This window comes from Corythoichthys intestinalis, chromosome 15 (assembly GCF_030265065.1).
Source record: "Corythoichthys intestinalis isolate RoL2023-P3 chromosome 15, ASM3026506v1, whole genome shotgun sequence".
Classification (NCBI taxonomy): Eukaryota; Metazoa; Chordata; class Actinopteri; order Syngnathiformes; family Syngnathidae; genus Corythoichthys; species Corythoichthys intestinalis.
The window spans coordinates 12,547,019-12,572,350 of NC_080409.1; the positions used below are offsets into that span (position 1 = coordinate 12,547,019).

The 25,332-nt window shown below is 39.1% G+C and overlaps 2 protein-coding genes across 4 annotated transcripts in view; one reads left to right on the forward strand and one right to left on the reverse strand.

The window, feature by feature from the left end:
- Positions 1-1,406, reverse strand: part of ky (kyphoscoliosis peptidase) — a 33,697-nt gene extending 32,291 nt beyond the window's left edge. The window contains exon 1 of the mRNA XM_057860466.1: positions 1,350-1,406. The gene's annotated coding sequence lies outside the window, so the exon portion shown is untranslated. The remainder of the gene's footprint in view (positions 1-1,349) is intronic.
- Positions 1,407-14,740: 13,334 nt separating this feature from the next.
- The window catches only part of slc4a11 (solute carrier family 4 member 11), a 150,832-nt gene continuing 140,240 nt past the window's right edge, over positions 14,741-25,332 (forward strand). For 2 of the 3 annotated variants that reach the window (XM_057860404.1, XM_057860407.1), the window contains exon 1: positions 14,741-14,836. In XM_057860404.1, coding sequence (XP_057716387.1) covers positions 14,797-14,836 — 40 coding nt within the window. In that variant the 5' untranslated portion in view covers positions 14,741-14,796. The remainder of the gene's footprint in view (positions 14,837-25,332) is intronic. The other variant, XM_057860406.1, reaches the window with a different exon arrangement.

Sequence of the window (25,332 nt, forward strand, 5' to 3'; positions counted from 1 at the left end):
ACTTTAAATGACTTCCACACATAGCAAAGGTTAATAGCTAGTTATCGCAATACCCTTGTGTCTAGTTAAGTGGAGGGTAAAGAATTGGGCTTGGGCCAATTGTCCCCCAAACCCTTTAAGCTTCACATTGTGTGACCTGTTTTTTTTTTTTTTTTTTTTGAGAAAAAAAATATATCACTAGTTACTTTGCCTAACTAATTACTCTTACATTCAGGTAACTGAGTTACTAACGCAATTACTTTTTGGGAGAAGTAATTTGTAACTGTAATTAATTACTTTTTTAAAGTAAAATTAACAACACTGCATGGCACTAAATGCGTTAGTAGACAGCCGCCATCTTAAAGCAGTAGACTTTTTAGGACGGCTCTGTTGTAGAGAACCTTCCTAGCGAACCTAAGTAACTTTTTATCATTCTAAAATACTTCTAAATCGGCAAAATCTTGACTTGAATCTATCTTTAAATGATGAAACAGTTTTAAAACTTTCATATGTCGAAAGTAGAGAGAAGGGAACAAATGCAATAATGGGAGCAATTTTAACAACTTTCAACAGTTGATTCAGGGTAAAGGGTAAATTAGGGTAAAGAATTGGGCTCGGGCCAATTGTACCAAAAACCTTCACAAAAAACTTCACATAGTGTGGCCAATGTTTTTTTTTTTTTTTTTTTTTTTTTTAGGAAAAAAAAAAAGTAATTATCACCAATTACTTTGCCAAGTAACTAATTACTCTTACATTCAGGTAATTGAGTTACTAACGCAATTACTTTTTGGGAGAAGTAATTTGTAACTATAATTAATTACTTTTTTTCAGTAAGATTAACAACACTGGTTATAACAATCTTATTTATTTAAAAGATTATTTGATCAATCTCAAAACATCTGCTATTCACTCAATGGCTGCCATTAACGACAATATTGAATAATACAATTCCGTATGAAGCGGGAAGGTTGGCAGGGAATGAAAGAATACAATTGGATCAGGCGACTAGTGATAAAATGATTTCATTTCACATCAGAAGGATCATTGGACACCACACAATTGGAAGTCTATCATCATCTTGGGAAGAGCAACATGCACTTTTTTTTTTTTTAGGTGGCGTGCATAGCTGGTGGCCATCTTGGGCAGGGCGAGCAGCGGTTGGAAACTAGATGTCGAAAAGTACATATTGCTCAGCATTGGCATATTATTTCTTAGCACTCTTTGATAGGGATGATTTCATTTTTGTGCCGTATCAATACAGGTATTGATGCCACACTATTGAAAAGGCAAAGAAACAACTAGAAGGTTTTTTAAAAAGGCGCAGACGGTAAAAGCGGAAGGCCAGTGTCGTCGAACGGACGCGTACTCACCCGGAGCGGACTTGAAAGGTTTGCCCTTCAGCCTGGCATGAAGTGGTCTCCTGGCGGTCGGTGGGCGGCGGCTTATATGAGCCCCAGAATAACAGGCCTAAAAATACAACAAAGGAGCAACCAATAGCGCTCGAGACCCTTCCGCGTCGGCATCCCATAATGCGTGGCGGGTGTTAAACGCATCAACAAGTGGCGACGGGGATAACGACGCGAAACTCGAAGCTTTCCAAATTCTTGACGCTCAAAATGCTAACAGATGCGTGCGCGGGCGCGCTAAGTGTCTGCTTGGCTAAGTGGGCACCCAGAAAAAGAACTCCAAGTCTTTGGGGAGCTTATTTGCGGCCCTCTCTGTTTTTCACCAAGGCGACAAGTCACCTGCTGCTATTTGTTATTTTCAACACTCACAAAAGCTTGTTGATATTGAGCTTTAGCTCCAATTGGTGGGGAAATGCACTTCGACCTTTACACGGCGACTTCATATGACCTTTAAATGCAACTCGTCCGACCGACTTTGGCTTTTTTTGTGAGAATAAAGTTGAAATGTTTTTGCCATTGGAAATGAATTTTTGCCTCCCCTCCTTCTAAAAATGCCTTTATGGAACAACCTTGGATGTTAGTGGAAGAATCCAAATAGAGCTTAAGTCGTGTGAACTTTGTCTGAGGACAGCTGAAAAAGACAGGGATAGAGTTGTCCGGTAATTACTTTATACTCAATAACTGATATCCTGATATTGTCCAATTCCAAAAATCCGATACCGACATATGCAGTCGTGGACTTAACATATTATGGCTATATGTATCGTGATGCCCCACTGGATGCTTAATTCATGATAAATCTTACGACTTATAGGATTTTCCAATAAACATTCTGTAAAAAAAATAAGAGAACAACTTCAACTTTATGGGGAAAAGTGCCATGTTGCATCACCATATTTATTGCTGAAATCAGAATAGTGCAAACATCAGTGTGTGTGGGTACACAAATCGAGAGATAGCGAGCAAATCAGGCTCTAATAAGAAGTCAGACGCTGGAGTAAAGTTGAATTGGCTTTACTGTGGTCATCTTTCTTTTGACCAGAGCACTGATACTTGTTCGTAAAACTGAAAACAACAAAACATTGTGTCAATAATATGAAATAAAGTCACAAAATAAAGCAAAGTATACAACACGTGTCAATTTGAATAGCAACTTATAGTACAGCTTGCAAGCAATGAAACGATGTAACCCCATTTTACCACAAATGCAAACAAAACAAAATATCCACATCTCTAATATACCACACAACACTCATGAATATAAAACAAAGCAAGAATATAGCTTACAAGCTTACAAACAACGTGGTGAGATGGCAAGAACTGCTATTGTACATTGGCTGCAGGCGTTAGCTCGTCCATTTAGCTCTCTAATTGCAGTGAGCTCGCGTCGACATATGATTACGTCAGTAGAAAGTGCTGGAACTTATCAAAACTAATTCCACCTAAGCACCAGCAGGAGGCAACAAAACAACAGAAACACAGACAGGCTATTAGTGGACATGACAGCACTGCCATATGGATATTGGCCCAAAACCGATAATGAAAAATCGATGTCGATAAGATCAGAAATCATTTTAAATGCTTTTATTGGCTGATAGCATCGGCTACCCGATAATATCGAACAACTCTAGACAGAGACATAATATTCCAATTTTTTTCTCAGTCCACTTTTTCGGCATGCCGTACAGCCCACAGACTTGAACCGATTCATTCCGTTCCAGCTTCAAAACGTTCCAAAAATTGTAACCCAGCATTCCAAATGGATTGTTCCATATACCTGCAACACATACATTCCACATATCAATCTGACAAAGAGCCAATCGAGAACTATTTCATTGGAGGAACATTCATAAAAATATACGGCTGCTGATTGGATGATGGCTCTTCTCGTCACATTCGCGGAAACTGTTTCTCGTAAAAAAAAATAAAAAAAAAGTCATTAGTGATGTTCTTTGTTTCTATTTTAATGAGGAAATTAAGTGTATTTCAGACAAAACTTGGGCAATGGACCTAGCTACAAAAAAGCTTTGCATTTCCCCAAACTATTCAACCAGATAGTCGTTTCCTACTCCTGCCTGAAGGTCCCGCCTCTTTCCCCTGATTGGCTTGCCACCAGAAGGCGACCAATCCAAGTTAAGCCACGGTAAATTGTATTGGTTCAGGGAAGAGCAAAAACATATTTCCCACCAAAAAAAGCTTTTCGTGACGTTCTTTGCTGTCCTTTTAACGATGAAATGTAATGTATTTCCTACAAAACTTTAAACTATCTACATTGTACAAGAACCGTTTTGCATTCGGATATTGTAGTGATGCAGGTAGTTGCTTCCTGGTGATGTCACGTCTGCCGCTCTCAACTTTTTCTCCTGATTGGTTGGAACATCAGAAGTAGTTGGACAGTTGAGGTTTGCAAGTCACACACAAAAATCAAGGCTCACTCAGCTGATTATCCAGTTTTTGGCAAAAACGTAAGAGTTCTGCCAAAATTTGACAAAAATTTCTTCATAAATTTTCAATAGCATTTTCAACTCCCACAAAAACATTTCCATTCACTCCTATTTATTTTCAACTTGGAACTACAAAAAAAAAAAAAAAAATCTAGTGGTAGTCATTATTTTTTTACACGAAAGGTAAAGCATCCTCAAATTGCACCAGAAATCTACAGGAAGTGACCCAGGAATGCCCACAAGTCAACAGGAAGCCACCCAAAATCAACAAGAGGTGACCCAGGAATACACCAAAATCAACAGGAAGTGACCCAAAATCGACAGGAATTGGACCAAAATTAATAGGAAGTTCCCTGCAAATGCCCCAAGAAAAAGAAAGTGACCCAAAAGCAAGAGAAAGTTATTCATTATTAACAGTAGGTGACCCCTGAAATGCCCCTAAATCAATAGGAAGTGCCGCGAAATGAATAGGAAGTAAATTAACAGGGGAAGTGAACCAGAAAAGCCAACAAATCAACAGGAAGTGACCCAAAAACAACAAGAGGTGACCCAGGAATATGCCAAAATCCACAGAATGTGACCCAAAATCAATAGGAATTGAACCAAAATCAATATAAAGTTTCCTGCAAATGCCCCAAGATTAAAAGAAAGTGACTCAAAAGCAACAGAAAGTTATTCATTATTAACAGTAGGTGACCCCTGAAATGGCCTAAAATCAAGAACTGGCTCTGAATGCTTATCTTTCAGTGCCATTGATGGCGCTAACGTTCGTTGGCCCCTCCCAGTCTAAATGAATTGGACATTTAGCACCAACAGCACTGAAACCAACCAATGGCACCGTTTTATGTTGTTGCATAGTCAAACGGTCAGGCTCCAAGCGCTCAGTCCAGTCTCGGCCATAAATAGCAAATCCTGTAAATCATTTACGATTCCTTATAAAAATAAAAAACGTCATCGCCGGCCGCCATAAAATTTTATCGTGCGGACAGGACGCGACGCGAATTGACAGAATTGCACGAGTTCCACTTGTTGCTAGGCGGAATTCGTGGAGTGCAAACAAGAGCTCCTCCAACCCCAATAAAAAAAAGTGATTGACAAACTAGCGCTTGGACAGGAAGACTGATTTATTTATAGACATTCCTTTTAGACGTTGATTCACTGTCCTGTATTAGATAGAAAAACATTCATGTAATAGCCACCAATTCACAATGTAATTTAGTAGGATTAACTGTAATGTCTCCAATATAGGATTACATGGAGTTTATTTTTACCATTGTTGCTATGAAGATTTGGACGGAATTTTACATTTAAGTGTACCGTTTCATCCATAGTATAACCAATGATGTTCTTGAAGGCAGGCTGCGCTCCAGACTTGCTTGTTTTGAAACACATGGTAAGATTTGTTTTCTTATTCTGGTAAGAGAGAATATGCAATATTTATTTCGCCTTTAAAGGTCTGTGCTGAGTGATCATCACACACTGAATGTAACTCGCAGCATTAGCATAGCATTCGCGTTCGCATTAGCATTAAATTTTGCGTAGCAAGCGTCCTTTTAAACTGTTGTTGTGCTGTTTTTGTTTTGTTACCGTCGGCTACGGCCTAAGGCTGATTTATGCTTCTGTGTTGTGGTGACAGCAGACCTACGCCGTTAACGCAGACCCGAATTACGACCCTATGCCATAGCCTGACGTGCGCTTCCAAAAAATCCTGACTATGCCTCTCGTCAATGCGTCGTGACATGAATGTCAAAAGACTGTGATTGGTCCGCTCAGAACATTGTTTGCGGTTCAGCACAACAACACCGACATTTTCAAACATCGGCAAGCGTCTTCTGTGTCGCCTACGCTTCAACATTTGTATTAAAAACATTTGTTGTTCAATATTGATTAGCTGCAGTTGCAAATACACACGTTTAATCTTCGTTACCGTTTTCGTCTATGACCAGAAGAAAACTGAGACAAAGCCACACCCCTCTAGTGGCTCAGTGGTGAACTACAGAGCAACGCGATCCCTTGACACAGAACTTCGAATGCTCAATGATGACGTAGGGTCTTCACCGTCGCTCGCCGTCACCAGAACGCAGAAGCATAATTCAGCCTTTACAGTAGTCGTTATAGGCAGAGATTTGGCGAGGCAGGGAGGGCAGTGCCTCTCTGGTGGCCAAAAAATACATATACATATAGTTGACTTTCCTATAAATTAATTTAAAGGTGATTCAGAATTTTTTACTTAAGGCTTAATCTTCGAGTTAGCTGAGGTTAAATTAGTCGGTGGAGTTGATTTCAACAAATTCCGTGCAATTTGTTAGTTATTTGTTAGTTTCAGGGTTCCGGAGTGGCTAAGCTAGCGCGAGTCAATGATGTCTGCTTAGCATGCCAATAAAAAAAAAATATTAACAGATCTAATATAGTCAGATGAATTCTAAATGCAGATCATTGTTCGAAATACCCATGTGGCCAAAACAATGTCACACCAAATTGCCCTAAATCATTTCATTCTGCGGGACAATTTTTTTTAGATGCTTATTGCGACCACAATAGGGAGGAGTGCTTCGGCCACTCGTGCGGAGTCTGCTGGGAAATCCCTTTCGTTTCCACAAAAACAAAAATCAGCAGTGAAAATAATGATGTGATATAACTCCGCCCTGCTTGCCTAGACAGCCTGTTCCCTGCAGAGCTGCTGGATTACAAATGTTGCTGTTCATACTACAATTATTGACATGCAATGGTAATATGTTGTTTGTTTGTATATATACAGTGCCTTGCAAAAGTATTCGGCCCCCTTGAATCTTGCAACCTTTCGCCACATTTCAGGCTTCAAACATAAAGATATGAAATTTAATTTTTTTTGTCAAGAATCAACAACAAGTGGGACACAATCGTGAAGTGGAACAACATTTATTGGATAATTTAAACTTTTTTAACAAATAAAAAACTGAAAAGTGGGGCGTGCAATATTATTCGGCCCCTTTACTTTCAGTGCAGCAAACTCACTCCAGAAGTTCAGTGAGGATCTCTGAATGATCCAGTGTTGTCCTAAATGATCGATGATGATAAATAGAATCCACCTGTGTGTAATCAAGTCTCCGTATAAATGCACCTGCTCTGTGATAGTCTCAGGGTTCTGTTTAAAGTGCAGAGAGCATTATGAAAACCAAGGAACACACCAGGCAGGTCCGAGATACTGCTGTGGAGAAGTTTAAAGCCAGATTTGGATACAAAAAGATTTCCCAAGCTTTAAACATCTCAAGGAGCACTGTGCAAGCCATCATAATGAAATGGAAGGAGCATCAGACCACTGCAAATCTACCAAGACCCGGCCGTCCTTCCAAACTTTCTTCTCAAACAAGGAGAAAACTGATCAGAGATGCAGCCAAGAGGCCCATGATCACTCTGGATGAACTGCAGAGATCTACAGCTGAGGTGGGAGAGTCTGTCCATAGGACAACAATCAGTCGTACACTGCACAAATCTGGCCTTTATGGAAGAGTGGCAAGAAGAAAGCCATTTCTCAAAGATATCCATAAAAAGTCTCGTTTAAAGTTTGCCACAAGCCACCTGGGAGACACACCAAACATGTGGAAGAAGGTGCTCTGGTCAGATGAAACCAAAATTGAACTTTTTGGCCACAATGCAAAACGATATGTTTGGCGTAAAAGCAACACAGCTCATCACCCTGAACACACCATCCCCACTGTCAAACATGGTGGTGGCAGCATCATGGTTTGGGCCTGCTTTTCTTCAGCAGGGACAGGGAAGATGGTTAAAATTGACGGGAAGATGGATGCAGCCAAATACAGGAACATTCTGGAAGAAAACCTGTTGGTATCTGTACAAGACCTGAGACTGGGACGGAGATTTATCTTCCAACAGGACAATGATCCAAAACATAAAGCCAAATCTACAATGGAATGGTTCAAAAATAAACGTATCCAGGTGTTAGAATGGCCAAGTCAAAGTCCAGACCTGAATCCAATCGAGAATCTGTGGAAAGAGCTGAAGACTGCTGTTCACAAACACTCTCCATCCAACCTCACTGAGTTCGAGCTGTTTTGCAAGGAAGAATGGGCAAGAATGTCAGTCTCTCGATGTGCAAAACTGATAGAAACATACCCCAAGCGACTTGCAGCTGTAATTGGAGCAAAAGGTGGCGCTACAAAGTATTAACGCAAGGGGGCCGAATAATATTGCACGCCCCACTTTTCAGTTTTTTATTTGTTAAAAAAGTTTAAATTATCCAATAAATTTTGTTCCACTTCACGATTGTGTCCCACTTGTTGTTGATTCTTGACAAAAAATTAAAAATTTTATATCTTCATGTTTGAAGCCTGAAATGTGGCGAAAGGTTGCAAGGTTCAAGGGGGCCGAATACTTTTACAAGGCACTGTATATATATATGTATATGTATATATATATATATATGTGGGGGGGGGGTGAGAGAGCATGCGAGAGCAAAATTACAGACGCCATGACTTTAACGAGATATTATAGCGTGCTTACCGTATTGGCTCGGATATAAGACGGTGTTTTTTTGCATTGAAATAAGACTGAAAAAGTGGGGGTCGTCTTATCTTCGCGGTCAAGACATTATACCCATTTACGACGGTAGATGGCGCCAGATATCATTGAAGCGATGTTCTGTCATGACAGATCTCAGCTACTCTCAAGTTTAACCAGTTTGCATTATTTTATTATTGCAATGTTTTTCCTTATTCAGAATTGTTTCAAGACTACAGTTAAAGTTAGACTTCACTTTGATGGTTAATGCGGTTATTGCAATTTTGTTGTTTTATCTCAATAGATTGGTTTATTTACATTTCAAAAACCAGAAGTCATTCATTTACAAATGTGATTGCACTTTAGTTTACATATAAAATATTCAGATATTAAAATTTGAATGAGGCAAAATAACATGCTATTTCTTTTAAATATATTTTTATAATCATTTGTTTCAGATGAACTGTAATTATTTTCCGCATAAAAATTAATTTGGTGTTCAAAAAGTCTTTCTTCAAACTTGAGTCTTGAAAAAGAGGGGGTCGTCTTATAATCAGGGCCAATACGGTACCTTGTTTCGATCCAAAAACTCCATATAGCATGTATACTGAGTGTCAAGACACTCGTGTGAATGGCCACAGCTGGATTTTTGGGGGATTTTATGGGTGAACATGGTAATTTAACAAGGGTCGTGATGCAAAAATCGCAGACATCAAGGAGTGGTTGAGATTTTCTTTTTCATATATTTACCCTTTTAAACGTTTCAAAATTCATTGGCACTTTCAGTTCTAATTAAGAAAAAATAAGTTTAATAAGAAGACATTCCAAATACTTTTTTTGACATTATTTTTATTTGGCCAAGAAATTGTAATTGATATCGGAAAATCAGGTTTGACAGAAAATAATCGGGATTTTCTTTTTAGGCAAGATCAAACAGCACTACAACCCCTGGTAAAAAGTATGTAATCACCAGTATCGAACGAGCACTCACTCAGACATTTCATTATTTAGTCAAACTCAGATAAAAAGCTCGAAAAAATAATGAATTATTTTAAAAGTGCAACTCCTTGGCATTCAGAAACACTAAAAGAAATGAATAAAAAACATTTTGGTGGTCAGTAAATGTTACTTTTATAGGGCAAATGCAGGGAAATAAATATAAAATCACTCCATTCTGAAGAAAAAAATATGCAATCAGTCCTTTTGTGGAAAGTACAGACACACCCAGTCAATTTCCTTTCCTTAATTGGGCCCCTGCCTCATATTAGATCTGCTCGTTAGTCAGCAGTTAAAAACAGTGCAGTTATTACACCTCAAAGGGCTGCTGGACCAAGTGGATTCACAAGAATCATGGCTCCAACAAGAGAGATTTCTCTTTAGACCAAGGAGAGGATTATCAAACTTCTTGAAGAAGGTAACTGTACACGTATGGTTGCCAAAGATGTGGGCTGTTCACAGTCAGCTGTTTCAAAAATCTGGACAAAGTACAAACAGCATGGCAAGGTTGATAAAGTTAAGCGTACTGGTAGACCGACGAAGACATCCAAACGTCATGACAAACAACTAAAGGCCATATGTCTTGAAAACAGAAGATGTAGAACACAAATGAAGAAGAAATGAAAGGAAGCTGAAGTCAAGGTATTTGACAGAACTTTACAAAATTGCCAAAAGGAAATGGGATTTTCATACAGGAAAGCTAAAAGGAAACCATCATTGACACTTAAACACAAAAGAACAAGACTGCAATGGGCGAAGGAGAGGCAATCATGGTCTGTGAATGACTGGATGAAGGTTATTTTCAGTAATGAGTCAAGAATCTGCATTGTACAAAGTGATTATGCTGGAACTTTTGTTTGGTGCCGTTCCAGTGAGATTTTCATAGATGACTGCCTGAAGAAAACTTTAAAATTCCCTCAGTCCTTGATGCTATGGGGCTGCATGTCAGGCAAAGGCACTGGGGGGATGGCTGTGGTTAAATCTTCAATAAATGCACAAGTTTACATTTTCTTATCCCTTCAACTGAAAACATGTTTGGGGATCATGAAATGATTTTCCATGATGACAATGCATCATGCCACAGAGCTAAAACTGTGAAAGCATTCCTTGGAGAAAGACTCATCCAGTCAATGTCATGGCCTGCAAATAGCCCAGATCTCAACCCTATTGAAAACCTGTTGTGGAAATTGAAAAAATGGTCCACAGCTAGGCTCCGACCTGCAAGGATGATCTGGCAACTGCAATCAAAGAGAGTTGGCTCTAAATTGATGAAGAATACTGTTTGTCACTCATCAAGTCCATGCCTCGGAGACTGCAAGCTGTCATAAAAGCCAGAGGTGGTGCAACTAAATACTAGGGATGTGTTTTGATTGTTATTTCTTTGTTTGTTTCTCATGATTCCATGTTGTTTTCCTCAGAATGGAGTGATTCTATATTTATTTCCTTGCACTTGCTCTATAAAAGTAATATTTACTGACCACCGCAATGTTTTTATTCATTTCTTTTAGTGTTTCTGAATGCTAAAGAGTTGCACTTTTGAACTAATTCATTATTTTTTTCAAGCTTTTTATCTGAGTTTGTTCTACATAATAAAATATCTGAGTGAGTGCTCATCCGAGACTGGTGATTCCATACTTTTTGCTAGAGTTTGTATTTTAGGAACCTCAGAAAATATCTACTTTCTGCCTGCAGTTGATCAAATGTGAAGGCCTTAAAAGAAGTTCACATGCCAGTCGCTGTTCTGCGTGCCAGATGAGGAAGATGAAGAGGAGGAGAAGAGGGACTTCTGTATCCAACCAGAGTTTCAGAACATTGAGATGCTTCCAGCTGGGAGGGAGCTTCTGCTGTCATCTTGCAAACGTACAGTACATCTGCTGGACTCATCTTCTTCAAACGACCAGCTGCTGCTGCTGCTGCTACTGCTGCTGCTGCTGCTGCTGTTGCTGATGATGATGATGGTGATGATGATGCCACCTTCAGGCGCTGAAAGGAAGGAAGGAAGGAAGAGAAGAGCCTGCACGCTGATCACATTGTGTCACGGTTGTCACGGCGACACATCGAAAATCAACCGTGGCTTCACATGGCGCCGCGTGACCATGTGACCGAACAATTGAGGTCACGCTGTCAGAGTCAGGTGACTTCTCGTTACTTGGACAACACTTTAAAAAAGGCTTTGTTAAAATGTTCTCATTTGGTGAATAATTCTTGGTTACAATTTTTTAGAGTGATAACCTGTGGTGTGTGTTTATTACTATACACATTCATCCATTGAAAGTAGGAGGCTGGCTGGCCCTCCCTCCACTGTTAATGAATTCATATTAATTCAGGAATCATCCTGTTTATTTTGGAGCATTTCCGCGTCTCTTCTTGTTGATTTCGGGTCCCTTCCCATTTCATTTGGGTCATTTCCAGTTGACGTCCTGTTCATTTGGGGTCACTTATTGATGTTGGGTCATTCCCAAGTTGCTTCATGTGGATTTTAGAGCATTTCCGGGTCTATTCTTGTTGATTTTGGGCTACTTTCTATTTACTTTGGGTCATTTCCAGTTGACTTCCTGTTCATCTGGGGTCACTTGTGTATTTTGGGTCATTTCCGGGTCCCTTCGTGTGGATTTTGAGGTATTTTTGGATCACTTTCTCTTCATTTTGGGGCAATACCATGAGAAATAAACTCTGGCTATATCCCCTAATAACACCAAAGTACATTTTTTAATGTAAAAAGTATTTATATGAATGCCATGTAAAGGGAATGCTTTTCATTCTCCCCTCCCAGTTAAAATGGATTCGACATCAGGCCCAGTCAATGGCAGACACTGACTTAAAATATGCAGTGGTAGATGAAGTACTCACTTTTCTTACTTAAGTAAAAGTACAGATACAGGGGCAAAAGCATTACTGAAGTAAAAGTACAAATATCTAAGAAAAAATATACTCAAGTAAAAGTACTAAAGTACTTGCTTAAAAATTACAAGTAAAAAGTAAAAATATTTTCTCTCGATGCAAAAAATGTGATATATATACAGTATACAGTATATAATTATACTAGCGCTGAAACGATTCATCGATTAATTCGAGTAATTCGATTAGAAAAAAGCTTCAAACCAAATTTTGCCGCTTCGAGTATTTGATTAATTAGAGTGGCGATGTAATGATTTGTTTTGAAAGTGTTTGCATTTAGTTTTATTGGTTTACACATTTAACATGGCTAAAATGCATTTAGTCTTATTGATTTGGGTGGATACTCCTTTAACATGGCTGAATCCAGCTGCTCCCTGTTCAAACCAACATTAGGTTTAAGTTTTTGTTTCAGCTAATATGGTTTTGTATGCATTCGTAATTTAGTTTATAGTCATATTTAGCCATTTTTTGTGGGAATACTGTAAAAAAAAAAAAAATAATAATAATTTTACAGCATTTAAGCTAGCGGACTTTTGCCAAGCAAGTTAGCCAATTGTTCTTTTGATTTACTTATCCTCATTTATTTATCTATTTTATAGCATTTGAGGCTAAACTCAGGTATTTTTAAATGATTGAAGAAACACTCGGGAATGTTATTTTGTATTCACATTTAATGCTCTTTTGAAAGTGCAATTTAGCAAGCCTTTGTTTTACATCTCCTAAAATTTATTCTGCAACACATTAAATGTTCCTAATTCGATAATTCGAACTAACTAGTTGATAGATTAATCGACTATTAAAATAATCGATAACTGCAGCCCGAATATATGGATGGAAACAATCAGTTGACTTGACCAGAGACCCCCAATTTGGCCAAATTTCAAAATTGTCCTATATGCATGTGTAATACATCATTGGAAAGCTTAAAATCTCAATTTTCTGGGGGAAGAAAATTTTTGAACAGGAGGGCATTTAAAAAAAAAAAAAATTTAAACAGCAAAACCCTATCTGGAGGTGAGAGCACGCGAGAGCAGAATTGCAGACGCCATAACTTTAGCGACATATAATAGCGTACTTACCTTGTTTCGATCCAAAAACTCCATGTAGCATGTATCAATGAGTGTCAGGACACAGCTGTGAATGGCGACAGCTGCATTTTTGGGGGATTTTATGGGTAAAATATGGTAATATAGCAAGGGTCACGATGTAGACATCGCAGACATGAAGGAGTGGTTGAGATTTTCTTTTTCATATATTTACCCTTTTAAACATTTTGTTTTAAAATTTCTTTGTTTGGATTGATTATTTATCATCCAACATATCGGAGAAAATGCGACAGTAACCAAAAAAATACAATTAAGCGATCGTTACGAGGTAGATATCCGTGAAGTTTTTACACACACCATTTTTTTTTCATTGTGATGTAATCTGTTTAAAAGTTTAAAATATGCGTTGTTTTGTTTTTTAAAACTGAATATTAGATATCAATTAATGATTGAAAAAGGGGTTTCAAGGGTAAAACGGGCAAATTAAAAATAGTTAGGGGGCTTAATGCGCCATGAATCTGCTATCGCAGCATCTAGACATATTGTTCTATCATACACAACAGTTGTTTTGGCTAAAAATATAGCAGTTTCTTTTAAAGAAGAGTGCAAGAGCAGAAACTGCTTTTTCAGTCTTGTCTGTGTTTTCCGCCATATATATTTGTTCTGAGCCAATATTCAAAGAAAGAACCAGAAACTTAATTGACTGCTCAATTTTATTTAAAACTGCGCAAAATGGAAAAAAACAAGCAATAAAATTGACTGCACTCGAAGCAGAAGCTTAGCAAGCTAAAAAAAATAAAAAAAATAAAATTGCTATTATTTTTTTCCAATTTAGCTTAATGGCGGATTGCAAGCGAGTATCAGGTGCATACCACCACCTCCTGTACAACAGCGTACAGCACCCATCTGAAGGAGTATTGCTGTCACTGTTGGTTTTTAATTGGTCAATATCGTGTTCACCTGGCTAATCTTGCTTCTACTCATGTTGCTGCCTATAGTGCTCAATTACGCTATAGTTTACCGAGGCTGATGCAGGCAACATTTTGAAAAGTAGTGGAGTAAAAAGTACAGATATGTGTTGTAAAATGTAGTGACGTAAGCAGTACCACTTCATATCTGTACTCAAGTAAAGTACAGATACACGAATATGTACTTAAGTACAGTAACAAAGTACTTTTACTTCGTTACATTGCACCACTGAATACATGGAAGCAGCTTGAAAAGTAGAAATGACGCTGATGTGCTTCCTTAGTTTGATAGTTGTCAGTGTTAATATCCCAAAGTTAAGTAAAAAGAATTTATTTCTGAAGAAACGATCAACTCTGCTGCCATCTACGGCAGCCAAAGAGCGTCAATATGACGTCACAAGAACAACAAAGAGGAAAAAGCCAATTGCGCGTCTGCTTACAGCGATGACGTCACAGCTGTCACTCCCCCGCGCGTCGCGCTGGACGAGTTATCAACTTTTTGTCTGCAGCTGGCGCTCATTTCCGGGCTGGCGGACGCACCCGTGACGTCACAGAGCCAGCGATGGAGGGTGATGGCGGCGGGAAGACGCGCTCGACAACAGGTCACAACTTCTTCTTTTATCATTGATCTTGTTCCCGCGCGCTTATTGCTTCATTTTCCTCCAAAATTAAGATGCGAGAGTTAATTTGACTAGCTTTGGTGTGCTTTCAACTCTTAAGGCAAATCCATATCAAAGTTGTAAAGGTGACGTAGGAAGTGCGAGCACGTGACTCAGCAGCAAAAGTCACTTTTCAGTGCAAACAAAACGTCTCCAAATTTGAAACCGAGGTGGAATGAGGTCATTTTTTCTGCATCAATCACTGATGAAAAATAGTTTAAAAAGTTTTTTTGCAACAAAGTGACCAAACAAGGTTTTGTGTTTCCCAAATCCACATGAAATATGGGAATTAGGAGATATTTCATCAGATGAGAAAGACAAAAGCTTTTCTTGAATTGATGTGTTAACTAAAGGAAGGAGCGTCAAATTGCATTTTTAAAGTCAAAAAGGAGATGTGGATACGCTTGCTCTTCTGGTCACTTCCTGTTGATTTTAGAGCTCTTCATTAAGTCATTATCTGCTATTGACGTTGCTAGACGTCCAATCCATACCATGAGAAAAAAACATGAGTGCCATCTAAATTAGGGGTGGAAACCTCTTGGTAATTCACGATACGATAGGATTTGTGATACGAAGCTCATGATGACGATCTCATAATATCAAGGGCGTAGGTTTGGTCTCAACATTGGTAGGGACGATACAACAGCATCACCTGCATATGCTTTTTTTGCTGGGGACGGGACATTAATAAGACCAAACAGATTGGGTGAACGGGGGTCAGTGCTACATTTCTCACGAATACGGACCTAATTAATTGATAGGCTAAAATGATCAATGCAGAATAAATCTGTATTGACTTATACTAACTTTCATGTGTGTTGGTTCAGGTGATACACCGTTCAATTCAAACCTTTGTTTTCAAAAACTACTAAAGAAACGTTTTGAAAATTTACAGAATAAATGTCTGGATTTTCTTAGTAAATTAAATTGAAACATTTGACCATAATTTAACTTATATTTTTGTGGTTCCATAGTTTCCAGCAGATGTAGCTACATTTCTCACAGTTTAATTGACATTAACAGTATAAAACACATACAGGAGGATACCCCTCTAAGCAGCTTCCTACTCGTGTTTTGCAGATTAGCAAGTTCACACAGTTTAATGTTATGCTAACTCTGATGCAGGTCCGACTTTTAGTAGCAAAATTAGTGGCGTGTTCCCCACCTCCGCAACATTGATGTTTTTTGACATTACTTACAGTGGTGGCTGCTTATGCTGGCCGAAAAAAACTTCTAATATCTCTCCTCTGCGGAGGAGGCGGCATGACGTCGACATGCAATTCTGTCGGGGCTGTGCGAGTGTGCGTGTGATGGTGGTGGTGGTGGTGGGGGGGTGGGGGGGCACATTCAGCAAGTGAAAAGGGGTAATAAGTCTGAACATAATTAAAATAATTAACAATCGTAGGGTCAATTCTATCCTTACAACATATGGGAAGACAATCTAAATTATAATTGAACTCATTTAATGCAATTTATTTAATGCAAATAAGTTGCTTAAAAGTTGGTAGGGACAATTTGAGCATCCTGAAAAGTTGGTAATGTTACGTCCCTACCGTCCCTATGCAAACCTACGCCCTTGCACAATGTACGCAATATTAGGGGAGTGAGAAAATATCGAAATGGTAATATATCGTGATACTTTGTATTACACGCGGAGATATAAGTGCGTACGACAGGATGAAAACAAGTCTTAAATAGCATTATTTTGTGAATTAGAATCATATTTTGAGACGATTTGACGGTATACAACAATTTGGCAAAGCGGATGACGAGAAATGACGTCTTTTAATCCGCCGTTTAGCCGCGCCTACCATTATAGGGCTCTAGCTTCCCCAACAAGTGGATGACGTCGGCAGGGTCATGTTTTCATCTGATTTACAATTTAGCCCATTGAGGGGGAATTATTCAGAACGAGGAAAACTGTCGACTTCACCTGTCGCACCTTCTGACCGATATTTTATGCCACCGTAGTTAATCAGGCTTTTGTCAGTTCCCTGCCCCGGCTTCAGAGAATGTAAACAAACCAAGAGGCGTGACAGCTAACCGACATACTAACCCGAACCGGGTGACATCTCAGTCTTATTTTCGCTTTTCGAAGCGAAAAATCACACAAATCTAGCTTGGATCATTTCACACGCCGATGGGGTTGTTGATTGGCGGCGAGCAAGTTGAGGCCCGTTGCCCTGCTACGGACAGGAGAGCTCGCCGGGGAAGCAGCTGGAGAATACCGCCGGACAAACTGGCCGACGTCGGAGGAGCGCGTAGCTGCCACATGGTCACCACAAATATGGCGTAACATAATGCTTTACTACACGGCAAAGACCTAAACAGAGAGCGGCTTGCGGTTGATTTGCAGCTAACATGGCAGGATATGTCTGAGGAGAACTTCTCTACATGTCAGTCCATGATGAAACGTAAGTAAATAGTCCTTTATTTAAAGAAAGTTTGTAGTGTTTACATTGTAATCGCTGTCTTCGCGGCCATTTTTAACACAATGTTGCAATTTCTGATGGGGTTGAAAATTTGACAGAACACTGGGCACACGAAGAGGGCAATAAGCCGAGTACAGAAGGGGGTGTGCAAGCCGCCGGTCGTCGGCAGAGTGGCATTTTGGACAATCAGCCACAAAATGCAAGCCACCTCCGTATTAAAACGTGTGCCATGATCCCAGTATTTGACAGAATACAAAATACGATACTTACTCACTTCCTCCCAAGTCCAATGGTCCCACAGTAGTAGGGCTTGTTTTGGCCAATATCCGTGGTAAACAGGAACCTTTTGAAACCCAAAAACGTTCCCACACCTCCCCCTGGTGCAGCAACAATTTTCTGCAGCCGTTTGGCTTGCGTGATGCGAAAAAATAAACAAATTAATCTGCAAAATCAGCTGAATCCGCAGTCCATCTGCATGCTATAAAGCAATGCTGTATTGTGTTATGCTGACCCGGGTGACTTTAAATTCGCATTCGTCCTAAACCCGAGACTGAAGCCGGAAGTCACAAATTTTCATGGCGCGGGATTCAAAAATTGAATATATAAAACGATCGCATCCACACACATCCAAGCGGTTCATTTCATTCAGGAGCATAAAACGCTGCGTGAAATATGAAATAAACATGCTCTTTGGTGTCTTACGCACTTTAAGGAGGGCAGAGGAGCATATCCCCCCTGGTGGCAGAAAAGTGTCATTGCATGTAATTGACTTTCCTATACAGTGGTACCTCGACATACAGTGCGATCGCTCCAAAACACGATCTTTTCGACATCCAACGTAAAATTTGACTCGCTATTTGTTTCTACATCCAACGACATGCTCGAAATACGACGATTTATATCGGCGCCGCAGTTTCTTTGTTTTGCCGAAAGATGGTGGCACGGCGGATTTTCTTGGGAGAGAAATCAACACTGGCTCCAAGAAGGTTAGTGCATGTGGGGGAAAAAAAGAAAATGTGACACTTACCATTGAAATGAAGATGTAAATTAAACATATGAGCACGGTGTGTGCATCCGTGAACTGGGTCGACAATATGGCCATAGAATGTCGATTTCGGCGGTCCTCCTCCGACCTCCGTTCGCCAGTCTTTATAAGTTAAGGTAACAACTCTTATTGTGGTAACATTGCCAAAGAAATCGCCAGCTTCGTCAGATTTCTAATCATTTATTCCATCAACTTGTGCAACACAACACGCCTAGTGTCCGATTCAATTGACGCCAGCTTCAAAACATTAAAAGAGGAAGTAAAATAGAACCGCACTGTCTATCCATCTCACCGTCACGTCGACGCCCTATCCATGAAGACTGGGAAGGGTGAATGGATGAACAGAGTTTCTGTCACTCTTTCCCATTTTACCTGAGTAGATTTGTGACGAAAATCGCTACTCTTACTCCGCTACTTTGGGCTACAGTCGTTACATTTTTCTCTTTATTCTACCTATTAGATTTTTTTTTTTTGCCAGCGACGCAAAGAGTAGACGTGTCTAGTGTGTTACCAGGGTAGCTCTATCGATTTCACCAATGAGATGTCACAACAATAACTACATGACTCCATTATACCAATCAGACGCAAGCTTGCCGTTCTTTCTTCACGCCAGCCTGCTCAATCATGTAGTGTCTTTAAAACCCCGTAAAAAAATGAAGTATTTGATATAGAGCGCTGCCCTCAACACGACTCGAAAGTCTGGATTTTAACTTCGCTCCCAGTTTTTTTTTTTTTTTAGCACAGATTGACCACGGAAAACCGCAGATATTATCCTTTTAATTTCAAAATGGTAATTATGAAGGAACTCTTCAATATTCAAACTAGGAACTATTTTCTCCACCAGAGGGTAGTCATGCTCTTTGGACGAATAATGCTTCATTTATGTAATTTTTGTTTTGTTTTGTGTTACTGTGGCTTAATGTGGTTATGTAATGGGTTATTGTACAGTATCATTGTAACAACAGTCCATATAGATAACTTTGTGCTCAGAAAAAAATACATTTGTTAAAAAAAAAAAAAATCAAAAATATAAGCAGTTACTTACAATGTTACTCATTACTTGAGTATTCTTTTTATCAAATATTTTTTCACTTGTACTTGAGTACATTTTTTGGATGACTACTTTTACTTGAGTAATATTATTTTGAACCAGGAAGTTGATTCACCTCTTTTTCTGTAACTCAAAATTAACAGGAAGTCACCCATTAAAATGCCGTAAAATCAACCGGAAGTGGCCCATAGAATGCCTCAAAATCAACAGGAAGTGACTGAAAATCAACAGATAGAGACTTAAAATAGCACAAAATGACCTCATTGCCTGGCACCAGGGGCGGACTGGTAATCTGTGGGTTCTGGAGGATCACAGAACGGCCGGTGCTTTGGACAGCCGGCGGCCGCTATGTATTATACATCACTGTTTTTATCCCCCCTATCCTCTGATTATCTACAGTTCGCATCCAATCCGACAGGTGGCAGCAATGCGCCTGGCTGTTCACCGCCAATAGAAGAACAAAGAAAGCACAGAGTAGCCTTCATTGGTTCCTTGTGGACGCAAAATAGCGACGAGCGTTATTGCACAATATGGATGGTGGTGGCAAAAAAAGAAAAGAGAAGGGTGGCACGGAGAAGGTTAGGGAGAAAAAAATTAAAGAAACTGGAGAGCGAAGCATTAAAATGTCATAAGTTGACAAATATTTTGGCAAGCAGCAGTCTGGCTGCAACGGCCACATCGGGTAACAACAGCCCAGCTCCCGGCGATGTTGAGAGGGGGAGCGGAAGCCGCTCTGACGTGCAGCCGGTGCAGGGAGTTAGAAAAGAAGAGGGAGGGGGTAATGACAAGCTGGTGGAAGTTCCCCAGACACTAGGTAGCTACATTTTAAATGAAATAAATGACAATTAAAGGGTTAGTGCCAGCTAGTCGATGTACCCGTTTGCAATTGTGTCAAGTTACAGTATGCTAGTCCTACTATGACTCTCCTAAGAAAAAATATTTTAGCTGTAAACAACGTATGCACACGCAGCAGCAATATTAATTCAGAAGAACTATAACAAAATATTGATAAAATGAATGGTTTTACTTTAAAGTTTAGGTAGTTAAATTGATATGAATATAAATGATATATAAATTCATCATTTATATATCGTTTTGTTTTCTGGTTAATACTTTCCAATGAAGGTTATGTGTTCAGGATTTGTCTTGAAATGTTTATTGTATTTTCATTTAAATTTTTTATTTGTATGGCAAGATTAATTATGGCAGGGGTCTCCAAACCGGTCCTCAAGGGCCGCCGTGGGGCCTGGTTTTTGTTTCAACCGATCGAGTACCGACAGTTTAACCAATGAAGTTTCTGCTAAAACAAGCAGCACCTGACTGCAATCAACTGATTACACTTGTAAGACACCAGATTGGTGCATAGGTGTTGTTTTGTTGGAATGAAATCCTGCGCCTGCTCCGGCCCTATGTGGAATAGTTTGGAGACCACTGAATTATAGCATAAACAATGAAGTCATTTTATAGACAGAGATATATAGAGATATGTTATAATCAATTGGATACATAAAACCTGCTTTGAAAAATAAATTCTTTCATTTGTTTATTCAGGTTGATCATAGAGCTAGTACAGAAAATGAACCCAACTCCAGTTCAGACTTGCAGTACTTTGAGCGCCCAAAGTCAGACAGTAACATTCTAGACACATTTTCTTCATTCTCTCTCAAAGTGTTCGAAATTGATGCATTTTACAATAAAATGTAAAAAAAAAAAAAAAAAAAATCTCCCCGGGGGGCATGCCCCCGGACCCCCTGGGGGGGTCTGTGTTTCCCTTCGTATAGCGATTCTTGTGGGTTGGGCTAAGTCAAAGTCCAGGGCTGCATTTTAGTCCCAGTCCGCCCCTGCCTGGCACTGGCGGCCACTATCGGCCATACAAGTGGGAGGGGCCCGATTGAAGAGGGAGATGTCTTTTGCTGCCACCCTACCAGTTCAAATGGATTGGACCAGTGTTGTTTTTGGCAGCCATTTTAATTTTCGTCTTAGTCTTTTGGACTAAAGCACTTATTAGTCTTAGTCATATTTTAGTCACTTCAAAATGTGTTCGTCTTCGTCGAGTTTTAGTCAATGAAAACAAATTTCGTCAAGTTTTTGTCGACAATTCTCAAAATGTTTTTGTCAATAAACTTGGCGCATTGTCCTGCTGAAAGTAGCCATCAGAAGTTGGGTACATTGTGGTTATAAAGGGATGGACATGGTCAGCAACAATACTCAGGTAGGCTGTGACGTTCCAACGATGCTCAGTTGGTACCAAGGGGCCCAAAGAGTGCCAAGAAAATATTCCCCACACCATTACACCACCACCACTAGCCTGAACCGTTGATACAAGGCAGGATGGATCCATGCTTTCATGGTGTTGACGCCAAATTCTGACCCTACCATCCGAATGTCGCAGCAGAAATCGAGACTCATCAGACCAGGCAACGTTTTTCCAATCTTCTATTGTCCAATTTCGATGAGCTTGTGCAAATTGTAGCCTCAGTTTCCTGTTCTTAGCTGACAGGAGTGGCACGTGGCGTGGTCTTCTGCTGCTGTAGCCCATCTGCCTCAAAGTTCGACGTACTGTGCGTTCAGAGATGCTCTTCTGCCTACCTTGGTTGTAACGGGTGGTTATTTGAGTCACTGTTGCCTTTCTATCAGCTCGAACCAGTCTGGCCATTCTTCTCTGATCTCTGGTATCAACAAGGCATTTCCACCCACAGAACTGCCGCTCACTGGATATTTTTTCTTTTTCGGACCATTCTCTGTAAACCCTAGAGACGGTTGTGCGTGGAAATCCCAGTATATCAGCAGTTTCTGAAATACTCAGACCAGCCCTTCTGGCACCAACAACCATGCCACCTGTCACTCAAATCACCTTTCTTCCCCATAGTAATGCTCGGTTTGAACTGCAGGGGATTGTCTTAAACCATGTCTACATGCCTAAATGCACTGAGTTGCCGCCATGTGATTGGCTGATTAGAAATTAAGTGTTAATGAGCAGTTGGACAGGTGTACCTAATAAAGTGGCCGGTGAGTGAATATCACCCCCCCCCCCAAAAAGAAAAACATGTTTTTTTTTTTTTTTTAAATCGTTCTATCTAACACGTACGTATGTATCTACAGTATATCTGTCATCATCGCTCAGGAAAATGGCGTCTGTTCGCGCATGCGCAGTCGCAACCGGTTGCGACCGATAGCCCATTACAACCGGGTATGACAAGATCAAGTCAGTGGATTGCAGTTATGTCTTAACCGTTTTTTAAAACATTGTCAACGCATCTTCTCTATACTCAGTGTTTGACGGTACCAGACGTCCAATCCATTTCAAATGAAAGGCTGGCTGGCACCTCCACACAATTGCATGTTTTTTTTTTTTAATCATCTTGGGGTGGGTGATCACTGCTCGTTTTTTAAACGATGTGTCGCTGGCGGCCACATTGGCTAGAGCTAGATCTGGAAGAGTACATATATTGTGCAGCATTGGCACGTTATTTCTTAGTACTCCCTGGGACTGATGATATCATTTTAGTTGGGAAAAATGAATTTGTTTGTTACGTCTACGCTCCAAGTTCGTGCGCCTGTGTTGTTCCAAAATGGGCCGGCGTGATGTCATGTGAGTGTTTTTCATCTGCCCACATCACATGAGCGCTAATGTAACACACGAGTTGACCCCAACGCAAGATCTTGTCGTCATCCGTCATCGACAACAGCAAACGACAATTGGACATTTTAGATTATCTGGAAATGTGATCTGCGAGCATGAAAAGTTGTTCTGTATGACTGTAAAAGCAGTTGTATATCATTTGAGTTGAGCTCATCTGCTTTCATCCAGGATTTGTGTTTTTACTTTTTTTCCCCCAATAAAGTTTTAAGACTATTTTATGTTTTGCAATAAAATGTATTTTAAAATGATTTGATTAAAAGAATACATGACAAGAATATAATTTAGTAGAAACACAAACAATTACAATTACATACAATTTTAAATTGCTAATATGAAATGTTTTATTTCATTTTTTAAAATTTCATTAAAATAGGGTAAAAAAATACAATTTATTATGTGCTTGAAAAAAAAAAGGGTAACACTTTATAATAACTATCCGTTTTACTAGTTAATAGATCATTGGTAAACTGTTGACAAATGATTTATTGTTGATTTGTGAAGTATTTGTTAAGTTTGTTAAGCATTTACAGGGTGTTCCAATATGGTTGACCCCATTCTAAATGCCCATGCTAGTTGATGGATCTTAATAAAACTACACTTTATGTTGAAGGTCATAGGTTTTATTGGTTAAATATACGAAGAAAAGTACAAATATTTGTTGGTTTTATGGCAGATTTTCATAAATGTACAAAATGCCTTATCAAAATGCCTTTTGAAGTGAACAGCATTTCTTAACCTGAAAAGATAGAAATGCCAAACGTTACACACAAAAACTTGAAAAGTTTCTACACAAACTGTGTTTCAGGTTAAGAACACCCTGTAAATGCTTAACAAACTGTTAATACTTCACAAATCAACAATAAATCATTTACCAACAGTTTACTAATGATCTATTAACAAGTAAAACGGATAGTTTTTATAAAGTGTTACCAAAAAAAGTTGCTGCCTGCTAGGGCTGCAACTAACAATTCTTTTTATAATCTATTACCGTAATTTTTGGACTACAAGCCGCTACTTTTTTCCCCTCATTTTGAATCCCGCGGCTTATAGTCCATTGCGGTTTATTTGTTGATTTATGTGGGTTAATAGTTAGTTAATAGTACACTTTATGTGACGGCAGCGTCATAAGACTGCCATAAGACCATCATAATAATGACATTACTATCATGGGCATTAATGAATGCTTTTGACAGATGTCATTAAGAATCATCAGACAAATAATGTCACTAACTCCATTTATGTCCAGCTCGGATCTTTTGCATCCATTTTAAAGTGAAATCATTTGCCGGATGACCCAAAATGAAATCTGTCAAAAGCATTCATTAATGCTCGTGGCAGTGTCATGTCATATTTCTGGTCCTATGACAGTTTTACGGCACAACTGTCAAAAAAAGTGTTACCAAATACCATACCTTCACAATTTAACTTGAAGTTGTTTTGGGCATGTTGTAAGTAACAATGAAGACAAAATGGATGGCTATTTCCTTCAAAAATATTTTATTGTAGCTTCCTGACTTAACTATATGCTACAACTGTACTGTTTTAAGTACATAAAACCTTTTTTACTTTTTAATAAAGGTTCTGAGTATAACACATAAAAAAAAATTCTCAGTCCATAATTTGCACAAAAGTCATGTTCATTCAAATAAAAAAAATTGTGTTAATTGACATTTTGTTTTCTTGTCCTTTAGCAGCGCATGGGTAAAAACGTAGGACATGAGCAATACCAAAATATTGGGGTCAGAACAGAAACAAAGTATACAAGGTTTACAGTGGTCATAAAATTTGACCATAGACTTCACTATCAGTTGGCGAAAAACTGGGCGGGGGGGCCATTCCGTAGGGGGCCTATTTTAAAAAATGTATAATTCAAATATTTTCAAAACCAAAGCCGCGAGCGACCTAAAACCAAAACAGGCACCTCCCTTAGGCATATGAGTCTCCATGAGTAGCGGCATCAAAAAATTCAGCGTCGTTCCCTAATAAAATCCCAATTATTTATTTTTAGTATAAGTATAACAAAACTTAAAATGTCTATAAAATTCTCAGATTTTAAGCTTGATGCACAAAAAAAAAAAAAATCACCAAATGCAGAGATAATCACCTATATTTTCAGGATCAATTGCAATATTTAACAAAAATAGCGACTTAATGTTTTTTTAAGTTTTCAACAGTTAATAAATCAAATTTCACATCAGAAACATAATACTTGATAAAAGCATGCAGAATCGTCTTACTTTTACTAGGAAAAAAAAGCAAAATTTGCAT